The sequence below is a fragment of the Cetorhinus maximus genome, chromosome 28 (genome assembly GCF_964194155.1).
Source record: "Cetorhinus maximus chromosome 28, sCetMax3.hap1.1, whole genome shotgun sequence".
In the NCBI taxonomy this organism is placed as follows: Eukaryota; Metazoa; Chordata; class Chondrichthyes; order Lamniformes; family Cetorhinidae; genus Cetorhinus; species Cetorhinus maximus.
The window spans coordinates 17,292,716-17,306,805 of record NC_135906.1 but is presented as its reverse complement, the minus strand read 5'-3'; the positions used below and the strand labels follow the sequence as shown (position 1 = coordinate 17,306,805).

Sequence of the window (14,090 nt, the reverse complement as noted above, 5' to 3'; positions counted from 1 at the left end):
GGATATACGTTCACATAACAATTTGTTCCTAATTCTTTGATACAAATAATTTAAAAATGTAACATCTTTCATTAAAATAATACCTCTATATCAATATAACTGTTCAAATCATTAACTTTTTTCAACCTAAACTAAAGAAGTTTACAATCTACTTTTATAATTAAACTAAACACCTTGTTTTCTTTTTTTGAAATCATTATTCAGGGTATCGCTTAGATGGCGGGTTCAATGATGAGTGCAGAAAAGCGGGCCAGAAGCAGCACCAGGCATACCTAAAAATGAGGTGTCAGCCTAGTGAAGCTACAACGCAGGACTATTTGTGTGTCAAACAAAGGAATCAACCTGCGATAGGCAGAGCTAAGTGATCCCACAACCAATGCATCAGATCTAAGCTCTGCAGTCCTGCCACATCCTGTTGTGAATGGTGGTGGACAATTAAGCAACTCACTGGAGGAGGAGGCTCCACAAATATCCCCAACCTCAATGATGGGGGAGCCGAGCACATCAGTGCAAAGGGCAAAGCTGAAGCATTTGCAACCATCTTCTGCCAGATGTGCCAGGTGGATAATCCATCTTGTTCTCCTTCTGGTCTCCAGTCTTCAGCCAGTTCAATTCACTCCATGTGATATCAAGAAACAGCTGAAGGCACTGGATAGTGCAAAGGCTATGGGCCCTGACATTCCAGTAATAGTACTGTGCTCCAGAACTTGCCGTGCCCCTAGCCAAGCTGTTCCAGTACGGCTACAACACTGGCATCTACCCGGCTGTGTGGAAAATTGCCTAGGTATGACATGTACACAAAAAGCAGGACAAATCCAACCCGGCTAATTACTGCTCCATCAGTTTACTCTTGACCATCAGCAAAGTGACGGAAGACATCTTCAACAGTTCTATCAAGCGGCATTTACTAAGCAACAACCTACTCACTGACACTCAGTTTGGGTTCCACCAGGGCCACTCAGCTCCAGACCTCATTCCAACTTGGTCCAAACGTGGACAAAAGAGCTGAACTCCCAAGGTGAGGTGAGAGTGACTGCCCTTGACATCAAGGCAGCATTTGACCGAGTGCGGCATCAAGGAGCCTAGCAAAACTGGAGTCCATGGGAATTGGGGAAATCTCTCCACCAGTTGGAGTCGTACCTAGCACAAAGGAAGATAGTTGTGTTTGTTGGAGGTCAGTCATCTCTGCTCCAGGATATCATTGCAGGAGTTCCTCAGGGTAGTGTCCTCAGCTCAACCATCTTCAGCTGTTTCATCAATGACCTTCCTTCCATCATAAGGCCATGAGTGGGAATGTTCGCTGATGATTGCACAATGGTCAGTAGCACATGCAACTCCTCAGACACTGAAGCAGTCCATGCCAATATGTAGCAAGACCTGGACAAAGTTCGAGCTTGGGCTGACAAGTGGTAAGTAACATTCATGCCACACAAGTGCCAGGCAATGACCATCTGCAACAAGAGAATTGCCTTGACATTCAATGGCATTACCATCACTGAACCCTTCACTATCAACACCCTGGTGGTTACCATTGACCAGAAATTGAACTGGACCATCCATATAAATACTGTGACTACAAGAGCTGGTCAGAAGCTGGGAATTCTGCAGTGAGTAACTCATCTCCTGACTCCCTAAACTTGTACACCATCTCCAAGGCACAAGTCAATAGTATAATGGAATACTCTCCACTTGCCTGGATGAGTGCAGCTCCAACAACACACAAGAAGCTCGACACTATCCAGAACAAAGCAGCCACTTGATTGGCACCCCATCCACAAACATTCACTCCCTCCACCACCGACACACAGTAGCAGCAGTGTGTACCATCTACAAGATACACTGCAGGAACTCACCAAGACTCCTTCCAAATCCGTGACCTCCACCACCTGGAAAGACAAAGGCAGCAGGTGCATGGAAACACTACCACCTGCAAGTTCTCTCCCAGTCACACACCATCCTGACTTTGAACTATATCGCCATTCCTTCACTGTCGCTGGGTCAAAATCCTGGAACTCCCTCCCTAACAGCACTGTGGGTGTTTCTGCAACACATGGGTTGCTGCGGTTTGTGGAGGCAGCTCACCACCACTCTCAAGGGCAATTAGGAATGGGCAATAATTGCTAGTCTCGCCGCAATGCCCACATCCACTGAATGAATTTTTTTTTAAATGACATTTTGTCTCCCTGATGCTGATGGTCAAACCACTCTTTATTGGCATGAGAGTGTGTCCATTTGCTGCTGAATGTGTTCCTCAGTTTGGAATGCTAGAGCAACTCTCTGATGAGGTCTTGATGCACCTTTGTCTCGGGTCTCAGGGAGGCAAGGCTGAACAACTTTCCATCACTTCTGGTATGTAAGTAGACGCCCTCAGTAGATGAACTGAAGGCATATGACAGCAACAAAGAGAAGAAATTGCTAAAGAGTGTCAGTCCAGAAAGCAACCCTGTTTGACCCCATTGCAGATCACAAGGGATTCCGATGATGCCCCGTCATAGCTGACCTTACCCATCATGTTGTCGTGGAAAAAGGAGATCACGTTGAGCAGCTTTGGTGAGCAGCCAGTTTTCTCCAACAGCTTAAATAGACCTCCTCTGCTCACATAGTCAGATCCCTTGGTGAGATTGATGAAGGCAACATGTAGCGGTCTCCTTTGTTCACAGCATTTCTCTTGCAGCTGCCAGACTGAGAAGATCACATCAATTATAGATCATACAGTTCTGAAACCACACTGGGATTCGGGGTAGATGCGTACAGCTAGGATCTGCAGTCTGACAAGGGCAACATAAACAAATACCTTTCCCACGATTCTCAGCAGGGAGTTGCCGTGATAGTTGTTGCAATTGCTGATGTCACCATTATTCTTGGACTGAGTCACAATCTTTGCATCACACATGTCCTGGGGCACTGCCTCCTCCCTCCAACAGAGACAGAAGTTCGTGCTGATGCTGCAGGTGTTCTGGTTTCCCATGCTTGTGTTAGTATAGCATCAGCACCTGGAGCTTTGCCCATGGCAAGTGAGTCAATAGCTTTGCTAAGCTCCTCCACTGTGGGTTTGATATCCGACTGTTCCATGATAGGCAGGCTTTCTATGGTGTCTAGAGCTTCCTCAGTGACAGCGTACTCCCGGGAAGGTAGTGTTCCACCCGTCTCCCCAACTATTTATTGCAGCTGTGATGACCACCCCCACCATACCTTTATTTTCAATGGAGCCATTTGCTTTGTTGATGGTCTTGTTAACCTTTGCACCCAATTATACATGCCCCTAGAATTCCTTGATGAAACCATTTGGATATTCTAGCAGAGTAGTAACCAGTGGTCAGTGACACACTGCCTAGCAGCCTGTTGGACTTTACTTTGAGCGGCTCTTATTGCATTCAGAATCTTCTCACCGGGAGCTCTCTTGTAATTAATGAGAGAGGATCACTTGGCTTCAATGGCAGATTCTATCAGAGTGATGTCAGCCTTGAATCAGTGTTTTTCTGTTCTTGCTTCCCACATGTTGAGAGTGCGGTATTGTAAATGATGTTTCAAAGTATGATTCATTTCGCTTCTGCACTCTGTGTGGGAATGCTGGTGAGAGTCTGTTCAATCGAGTTGTGGAACTGTTGGTTTTTATCTGGATAGGTAGCATGGCCGACATTGATATGAGGACAGCATTTCTGCTTTGAATGTAAAAGCTTCAAGTGTTGCATTCTCACCCTAGTGGACACCAGTGAGTGATCTATATCACAGTCAGCGTCGTGAAGCTCCATGTGTTGAGAATGCAGTTCAGAGAGTCATGTCTGATGATGATCAGATCCAGATGGTGCCAGCTGATCGTGGATGTCTCCAGGACACCTTGTGACATGGTTTGTTCTTGCCGCACAAGCTCATGGTAGCAGCAAAGCTCAAGCAGTCTCTGTTTGTTCTCATTTATATTTCCCAGGTTATGATGTCCAAGGTAGGAGGGCCATGTCTCATGGTCGGTGCCCACTTTTGCATTGAAATTTCCCAGTAGGTAAAGGTGTTCTGACTTAAGAATTCTACTGATAGTGAGTCAGGTTCTTCATTTGCCTCTCTGTAGTGGAGAACAGTGTTGCACCGTAGACACTCATGAGGTTAACTGGCACTTTCGGAGTTGAGAGGCAGATAGAGAAAACACAGTCTGAATGATTTGTGGAGGGTTCTATCATCTGGAGCAGCAAGCCTACACCCTCCTCACATGTTTCCTCCAAACTCTTCCCCTGCCAGATGAACAAGAAATGTTTTTCTTTCAGTGATCCACTCTCAGCGGATCTTGTCTCTTGTATGTCAATGTTCAAGGTATGTCAATGTTCAGCCTATCAAGTTCCATGTCAATTACAGCAGTCTTGCACACATTATCGGCCACCTACAAGTCTGCTCCATCTCCATAGGAATGGCGTTGAGTGGAATGCTGAGGAGAGAAACATTATTTGTTTTGTGGGGATGTTTGGGGGGTGGGGGTGGGGGGAGTGGATTTGACCAAGGAGGAGAGAGTGAAAAATTTGGTTCAGGTCTCAGTAGGAAACCAAGCATAGAGAGGCTTGAAAAAATGTTTCCAAATTACAGAAATCAATAAGCAAAGTTTGCACTCTTCAAAGCTCACAAATTCCTCAGTCCTGCTTTGATCAGATGATAGACGGAGCTGCTGCGCGTAACAACTCAGATAGCCAGGTAGTGAAGGATAGAACCAGAGACTAGTTTTTATATACCGACAAGCTTTTATTCACAAAAAAGAAAGACTTGCATTAAGTACCACTGATTATTTCCCAAAGCACTTTACAGCCAATGAAATAACTTTTTAAAATTGTAGTCACTGTTGTAATGTACAAAGACACCTTGCATCATAGATTTCAAATCAACCACCACAGATTCAGTCTGATCCTATGTTTAAGATCACATTCTAATCCCCAGTTAATGTCCATCATGTGAATACAATTAAACACACAATTGATATACTGTACCTCTGGATCTAACTGACCCAAAGTATGAAGTTTGCCTGGATTTACATCATGTGACAAGATGGAATTTAATGATATTCATTATATGCATGTGGTTTCACATGAAAGAGAGGTAGACCAAATATAAACCGTACCAATTTTCTTCCAAAATACTAAATATAAACACCATTATCTTTGACACCTTATACATCGAGGTAGTGGAATTCAATCCTATTTTCACCACATTTGTGCTTTTGGAATGGCACAGAATTAAATTTTAGCTGTCAGGACAGTCTAATAAGGCTGAACAATGCAGAGAGTCCTGGATACTGGAGCTTTAATCACCATAAAAAGAGAAGGAAGGGCTAACTCATGGATAACTAAACACACAGTCTGAGTACTGAGCAGTTGCAATATAGATGGAGTTGAGGGAGACCATTCTGCCCATCTTAACACATTCATCTAGAAAGCTCCTGCAGTCCCTTACATCCCATCACAGCAGCCAACAATTTCTGAAATCATTTGAGGGGTTTTGCCTCACTGGCCTGTCCTGAGATTCAGTTTATGAGTTGATCACTTTTGGTGTGAGGTACTTTCTAACACCTGTCCTAAATTTACCTTCGACTGTCTCTTACCATCAGCTTAATGGGAGTGCTCGAGGCCTGCTTTGTGGATAAAGTCACTGCCTTTCAAGGATGAAAAGATCAAATTTCTTAACTTTTACTCACATTTCAGTCTGACACTTGGGCTCATTTTTACAGATTAACTCTAAACTATCTGCAGGAAAGATTTGTGATCTGGTCCTGTACATGTCTCATTTGATCGCATCCTTCCGAAATCCCAACCATTAAAACTACCTTCTTGGTCATGCTTCCCTGAACTCGCAGACAGGGTCTCAGCTTAACAGCTTATCCTAATGACAACTTCCTGGATGATGCAGCCCTCTTTCAGTCTGGTACTGAATATCAACCTGCTACATGGGTATAGAGCCTTTCCGAGCAGGTATCACAACTAGTGAATAGTGCAACAGGCTCAAGGGGCTAAATGGTCTACTCCTGTTCCTCTATTCATTAGGGGATGAAGGAATGAACCCTAATGGATTAAAACTGGGGGTGTGCAAGAAGCCAGACTTAGACAAATGTAAAGATCTCAGAGAGTCATAGCTACTGGAAGTTAAAGAAATAGAGAGGGGAGAAGCCATTCAGAGGGATTTGGGGTGAATTTGCGCATAATTCTCCTGTTGCTGAAACCCCAGAGGCAGGATCTCCCAACGTCACACCACCGAGTTAGCTGCGTGCCCGCCGACCTGTCAATGGCCTATTGAGGCCATTGAAAAGCTAATTAAAGTCATTACTGGACCTGCCCGTCCAACCTTAAGGTTGGCGGGCAGGCTGGGAGCTCTGGTGTGCTTCGGGAAAAGCATGAAACCTGATCCATGGGTGGGATGAGGTTTCATGAGGGTGTTTACATTTTTATTAGAGGTTTCATTAAAAGTTATGGGCATGTCCCAACTCATGTGACAGTGTCACATGAGGGGACATGTTTGGGAAATTTTTTTACCATTTGTAATACAAATTTTAATTTCGAGCCGATCTCCCTGAGGCAGCACTTAGCCTCAGGGAGATCAGTGCGCTCTTTTGTACGCATGTACAAAAGAGCACACTCCCGGCTGAGGGAATCCCGCCTCACAGGGAGCGCGTAGCACTTCCGTGCGGACGTCACGCTGGGCGGGCCTTAATTGGCCTGCCCACGTAAAATGGCGGCGTGCCCCCAATTGGGAGCGCGGATTGGAGGCATGCCCGCCCGCTCCCGCACTTCTTCCCCAAAGTGGGGGGGGGGGATGGGATTTTTCCCTGGAGGTTATGGCCAGGAGAACCAGCACACAAACTCCACCCCATTATTTTTTCCAGAGTAGTTGGAAAGTTGGAAATACAGTTTTTAAACTGATGAATCTTGCTCCATATACGTGTCTTTCGCAGGTTATAGTTTTAATTCCTGATATGGATTTCCATTGGAGACTTGTGGATTGTTGTTGGGCTTGGCATTTTGTACTTTGTATTTTCCTGTTTTCTAGACCCTCCGTTTCAAGTAATAAATGATGGCTCCTGTTGCAAGGGCAAGTGTGGACACCACTGCTACACTTGCTGCAGCTATGACAGCTGTTCTATCTGTGGGGAGAAATGAAAGTTGAAGAAATGATTTGTAAAATTGTATTTATATATTTATTCTAAAAATAACATTATTTGATCCGCATTTTTAATCTCCTAATGACCTTTTGTTCCATTTGTATCCAAGGAGAACTATACATTTTATAGTCACTGGCAATTGTATGGTCATTTAGCAGACAGTATTCTCATAACTAAAGCAACTGATGTTTAATAACTGCCACTGAATCCTCTAGCACAGAATGGAACAGTCAAGGACTTTCACCCTGGATGTCGGTGTCTCTGCTCATGACATTACCATTAACAACTGTGTGCAACTCCACCGCGCTCCACACCACACACAAAACAGATCAGTAGACCAACATTCTGCAACTAAATGGGTGCTTAATTTTAAAGCTAACAGAAATAGAAACAAGAGGACATGCATTCTGTATCAGTGGGAATAATTGTTGAGTGAGATGTTTCTTCAATTTCACAACCTGCCCTGCCACCTTCAACAATTTGTATACATATACCCTAGGTCTCCCTGTTCCAACATCCCCTTTGGAATTGTACCCTCTATTTTATTTTGCCTCTCCTCATTCTTCTTATCAAAATATATCACTTTGCTCTTCTCTGCGTTAAGTTTCATCTGTCCATCCATTTCACCAGACTGTCTATGTCCTCTTCGAGTCTGTCACTATTCTCCACAAAGTTCACTATACTTCCACATTTTGTGTCATCTGCAAATTTTGGAATCGTGTCCGATACACACAAATCTAATATAGATCAAGAAAAGCAGTGGACCCAGCTGTCAGATTAGTTAGATTGGCATAATGAGAATGGCAGGGAGGATTTTTAAAATTCATTTACAGGATGTGGGCATCGTTGGTTAGGGCAGCATTTATTGCCTGTCCCTAATTGCCCTTGAGAAGGTGGTGTTGAGCTGCCTTCTTTAACTGCTGCAGTCCGTGTGGTGTAGGTACACCCACAGTGCTGTTAGGAAGGGAGTTCCAGGATTTTGACCCAGCGACAGTGAAGGAACAGCGATATATTTCCAGGTCAGGATGGTGAGTGACTTGGAGGGGAACTTCCAGGTGGTGGTGTTCCCATCTATCTGCTGCCCTTGTCCTTCTAGATGGTAGAAGTCATGGGTTTGCAATGTGCTGCCTAAGGGGCCTTGGTGAGTTCCTGCAATGCATCTTGTAGATGGCACACACTGCTGCCGCTGTGGTGTTGGGGGGTGGAGAGAGTGAATGTTTATGGAAGGGGTGCCAGTCAAGCGGACTGCTTTGTCCTGAATAGTATGAGCTTCTTGAATGCTGTTGGAGCTGCACTCCTCCAGGCAAGTGGAGAGTATTCCATCGCACTCCTTGTAGATGGTGGACAGGCTTTAGAGTCAGGAGGTGAGTTACTCACCACAGGATTCCCAGCCCTCTGACCTGCTCTTGTAGCCACTATATTTATATGGCTAGTCCAGTTCAGTTTCTGGTCAATGGTAACCCCCAGGGTGTTGATAGTGGGGGATTCAGCGGTGGTAATGCCATTGAATGTCAAGGGTTGATGGTTAGATTCTCTGTTGTTGAAGATGGTCATTACCTGGCACTTGTGTGGCATGAATGAACAAACAATGGACAGCACTACACATGGCTGCAGTGTCACTGTAATTATAATTGGTCTAATGAGGATGTGCAAGATAGTTGTTGCTCCTGTTTACATGATTTATCATCCAATAATATCATGATTGTTTTTTCTTGACTTTCAATTTCTCTCCAAACTTCCAAAACTTGGTGCAAACGAGGGAGGGTTTCAGATTCCTGGGACATTGGGACCGGTTCTGGGGGAGGTGGGACCAGTACAGACTGGACGGGTTACACCTGGGCAGGACCGGGACTGATGTCCAAGGGGGAACATTTGCTAGAGTGGTTGGGGAGGGTTTAAACTAAAATGGCAGGGGGATGGGAACCTATGCAAGGAATCAGAGGAAGGGGAATCAAGGACAAGAACAAAAGACAGAAAGGGGAATAAGAAAAGTGATAGGCAGAGAAATCAAAGGCAAGAATCAAACAGGGCCTCAGTGAAAAATAGTGGGAACGGGACAAGTGATGTTAAAAAGACAAGCGAGGAGCATTCGCAATAAAGTGGATGAATGAACTGCGCGACTAGATGTAAACAGGTATGATATAGTCAGGATTACGGAGACATGGCTGCAGGGTGACCAGGGCTGGGAACCGAACATCCAGGGGTATTCAGTATTTAGGAAGGACAGACAAAAAGGAAAAGGCGGTGGAGTTGCATTGCTGGTTAAAGAGGAAATTAATGCAATAGTGAGGAAAGATATTAGCTCCGACAATGTGGAATCTGTATGGGTAGAGCTGAGGAACACCAAGGGGCAAAAAACTTTAGTGGGGGTTGTATATAGACCCCCCAAACTGTAGTGGTGATGTTGAGAATGGCATTAAACAGGAAATTAGAGACGCATGCAATAAAGGAACATCTATAATTATGGGTGACTTTAATCTGCATATAGATTGGGCAAATCAAATTAGTAACAATACTGTAGAGGCGGAATTGCTAGAGTGTATACGGGATGGTTTTCTGGACCAATACGTTGAGGAACCAACTAGAGAATAGGCCATCCTAGACTGGGTATTGTGTAAAGAGAAATGAATAATTGGTAATCTAGTTGTGCGAGGCCCCTTGGGAATGAGCGACCATAATATGATAGAATTCTTCATCAAGATGGAGAGTGATGTAGTTGTTTCTGAGACTAGGGTCCTGAATCTTAATAAAGGAAACTACAATGGTATGAGATGCGAGTTGGCTATGATGGATTGGGAAACGTTACTTAAAGGGATGACAGTGGATAGGCAATGGCAAATGTTCAAAGAGCACATGGGTGAACTGCAACAGTTGTTTATTCCTGTCTGGCGCAAAAGTAAAATAGGAAAGGTGGCCAAACATGGCTTACAAGGGAAATTAGAGATAGTATTAGATCCAAGGAAGAGGCATACAAATTGGCCAGAAAAAACAACAGACCTGAGGATTGGGAGCAGTTTAGAATTCAGCAAAGGAGGACCAAGGGATTGATTAAGAAGGGGAAAATTAGAGTATGAGAGTAAGCTTGCAGAGCACATAAAAACTGACTGTAAAAGTTTCTATAGGTATGTGAAGAGAAAAAGATTGGTGAAGACAAATGTAGGTCCCTTACAGTCAGAAACAGGGGAATTTATAATGGGGAACAAAGAAATGGCTGACCAACTAAATACGTACTTTGGTTCTGTCTTCACAAAGGAGGACACAAATAACATACCAGAAATGTTGGGGGACACAGGGTTTAGTGAGAGGGAGGAACTGAAAGAAATCAGTATTAGTAGGGAAATGGTGTTGGGGAAATTGATGGGATTGAAGGCCAATAAATCCCCAGGGCCTGATAATCTACATCCCAGAGTGCTTAAGGAAGTGGCCCTAGAAATAGTGGATGCATTGGTGGTCATCTTCCGAGATTCTATAGAGTCTGAAACAGTTCCTACAGATTGGAGGGTAGCTAATGTAACCCCACTATTTAAAAAGGGAGGAGAGAGAAAACAGGGAATTATAGAGCAGTCAGCCAGATGTCGGTAGAGGGGAAAATTCTAGAGTCCATTATAAAAGATTTAATAGCTGAGCGCTTAGAAAACAGTGGCAGAATTGGACAGAGTCAGCATGGATTTACGAAAGGGAAATCATGCTTGACAAATCTACTGGAATTTTTCGAGGATGTAGCTAGTAGAGTTGATGAGGGGGAGCCAGTGGATGTGGTTTATTTGGACTTTCAGAAGGCTTTCGACAAAGTCCCACATAAGAGATTAGCGTATAAAATTAAAGCGCATGGGATTAGGGGTAGTATATTGAGATGGATAGAAAACTGGTTGGCAGACAGGAAACAAAGAGTCGGAATAAACAGGTCTTTTTCCGAATGGCAGGCAGTGACTAGCGGGGCACTGCAGGGATCGGTGCTGGGACCCCAGCTAGTCACAATATGAATTAATGATTTAGATGAGGGAACTAAATGTAATATCTCCAAATTTGCAGGTGACACAAAGCTGGGTGGGAGGGTGAGCTGTGAGGAGGGTGCAGAGATGCCTCAGTGTGAATTGGAAAATCTGAGTGAGTGGGCAAATGCATGGCAGATGCAGTATAACGTGGATAAATTTGAGGTTATCCATTTTGGTAGCAAAAACAGGAAGGCAGGTTATTACCTGAATGGCTATAAATTAGAGAGGGGAATGTGCAACGAGACCTGGGTGTCCTCGTACACCAGTCACTGAAGGTAAGCATGCAGGTGCAGCAGGCGGTAAAGAAGGCAAATGGTATGTTGGCCTTCATAGCGAGAGGATTCGAGTACAGGAGCAGGGATGTCTTGCTGCAATTATACAGGGCCTTGGTGAGACCACACCTGGAATATTGTGTGCAGTTTTGGTCTCCTTACCTGTGGAAGGATGTTCTTGCTATAGAGGGAGTGCAGCGAAGGTTTACCAGACTGATTCCTGGGATGGTGGGACTGATATATGAGGAGAGATTGAGTCGGTTAGGATTATATTCTCTGGAGTTCAGAAAAATGAGGGGGGATCTCATCGAAACCTATAAAATTCTAACAGGACTAGACAGGGTAGATGCAGGAAGGATGTTCCCAATGGTGGGGGAGTCCAGAACTGGGGTCACAGTCTGAGGATACGGGGTAGACCATTTAGGACTGAGATGAGGAGAAGTTTCTTCACCCAGAGAGTGGTGAGCCTGTGGAATTAGCTACCACAGAAAGTAGTTGAGGCCAAACCATGGTATTTTTTCAAGAAGGAGTTAAATATAGCTCTTGGGGTGAAAGGGATCAAAGAGTGTGGGGAGAAAGTGGGAGCAGGCTGTTGAGTTGGATGATCAGCCATGATCATAATGAATAGTGGAGCAGGCTGGAAGGGCTGAATGGCCTACTCCCGCTCCTATTTTCTATGTTTCTATTCAAAATCCCTATTGGCCTGTCTACAAATCCATCTCTTTGATCAAGACTGTGGTCACTTGATCTAACTTTTCCACTAATGCTTCCATCTGTTCGTTTCTTCCTGTAAACACTTAATTTTTTTTTGTGACCAGTGTATAAATGAAGTCATTTTGAGAGGATGGATCCTTCATCCTCTTTCTCCATCAGTGTTCCAAAATTCAAAACCATTGTGTTGCTGCACCGATGCCATTCTTAATACAGCTACTAGGATGCAAATAATATTGGTGCAGACTCATTCTCTATGCAATGTCCTTTCACCTATTGAGCTGGTCTTTAAGATTATGCTAATTGTAGAGATAACCTGGGTCCTAAAATGCTTTGATTAACTTCATCAGTAACTAACATTTGCAATTAGCTGACAAGAAAATGTGAAATTAAATGGAATATTCCTTCAACTGCAGGAGACTTAGGATAGCAAAGTGAGTTCCTGCAATGTCTTGGCTGCTAACATCGAGCACTACAACCTTGAATAAAAACAGAAAGTGCTAGAAAAACTTAAGTAGATCTGGCAGCATCTGTGGAGAGAGAAACAGAGTTAATGTTTTGAGTCAAATGGGTCTTCTTTGGAACTCAAAGACTACAATCTTGGCATGGCCATTCAGGTGAACATGTAGAGTGGAGGCAAAATGCTCCCTTGCATGAAAGGGAAGGCGATGAACCACTTTGGAGTGTGTTGGTGGTCAGAAATAAATAGAAAGAGACATGGGAGCAGGTTTATTTCTGATCTCTCAAGTAGAATCCTTTAAAGCAGAAACAAAAAAATAAGCAGAATAAAAACTAGTGCTGAAGTCTTTTCTTTGAAGTAGTGATTTACGCTACAGGTTTACACTGGAAGTTAAATGTTTTCATCATATATCATTGCGATTTCCGACTGACCTTCAACTCTGACGTCCACGATCTTCTCATCAGCTCCAAGTTTATTAGTAGCTGTACATTTATATATTCCATTATTTTTTGTTGTGGCATCAGAAATATGGAGGCTTCCTGAAGGATTATTCACAATATTGCTTTGTTTGGGATATTCCCATTTCAGTGTTGGCCGTGGATTTCCTTGAGAACCACAGATTAATATAATATTGTCACCATAACTGAAAGTTACTGGGGACTCTGAGATAGTTTTGTTATTTGCTGATACAAATGTTCCAACAGGTTCATCTGTAAAAGATAAAAAAAGTTTCAAAATTATTTAAAATTTAGCGAAGGCTGACTTGCATTTGATCTTGTTAAAGAGCAATATCTCCTTTTAACTAAAATACTTTGTGCAATGTGCAAAGCTTCACAGAATTGATTTTGTGCCCAGACCTTTGCCATTGTGTAAAAACAAACAGGGCAGATTCCCCATCAAATCTTGCTTCTTTCTAATGAGAAATTGTGGCAGCGTAAATCCACCTGGAATTAGGGATTATATCGGGGCATCCTGCCAAACTGCAGGACTCCACAATGCAGAATACCAACAGTTTCTTATTCTACTTCTATATATATTCCCCCCCAAAAAGCCTTGAATTTATATCACACAGAATATCTTTAATAAATATCTCAATGCTCTTAGATGTAACAAATTACTTTGAAATACACTGACTGTGGTGTAATTAGATATGGCTGCCTTGGGATTATTTATGGTGAGATTGAGATGACCCTGTTATAAGAGGGTCTGCTGGAATGGGGGGTGTGGGTGTGGTGAAAGATTGGAACAGTGTATAAAGGATGTAATTAGGAACTTTGTTGGAGATGATATTTCAAACACACAAAAGGCAGGTGTATATTGCAAATGTTACTATCTTACCGGTAAGGTTGCCTTTCGTAGTCTTCCACGAGGGAATTTTCACAGGAGATGCACAATGAGTGCAGCCAAACATCTTGAAAGTTTTTATGATCTTTTTGTCCCCAATGTTCAACTTAGTGAGAAAAGATGATGGTGGCAAAAAACGTTTTTTCAAAAAGTATTTAGATGGATTTTATTGGTTGTGTTTC

The 14,090-nt window shown here is 43.4% G+C and overlaps 1 protein-coding gene across 9 annotated transcripts in view; it reads right to left on the bottom strand.

Annotated features, from left to right (window-relative positions):
* Positions 1-14,090, bottom strand: part of LOC144668873 (intercellular adhesion molecule 5-like) — a 337,959-nt gene that overhangs the window by 304,422 nt on the left and 19,447 nt on the right. For 8 of the 9 annotated variants that reach the window (XM_078531317.1, XM_078531312.1, XM_078531313.1 and 5 more), the window contains exon 4: positions 12,996-13,274. The exons of the other annotated variant lie outside the window; for it this stretch is intronic. In XM_078531317.1, coding sequence (XP_078387443.1) covers positions 12,996-13,274 — 279 coding nt within the window. The remainder of the gene's footprint in view (positions 1-12,995; positions 13,275-14,090) is intronic. 9 annotated transcript variants of the gene reach the window in all.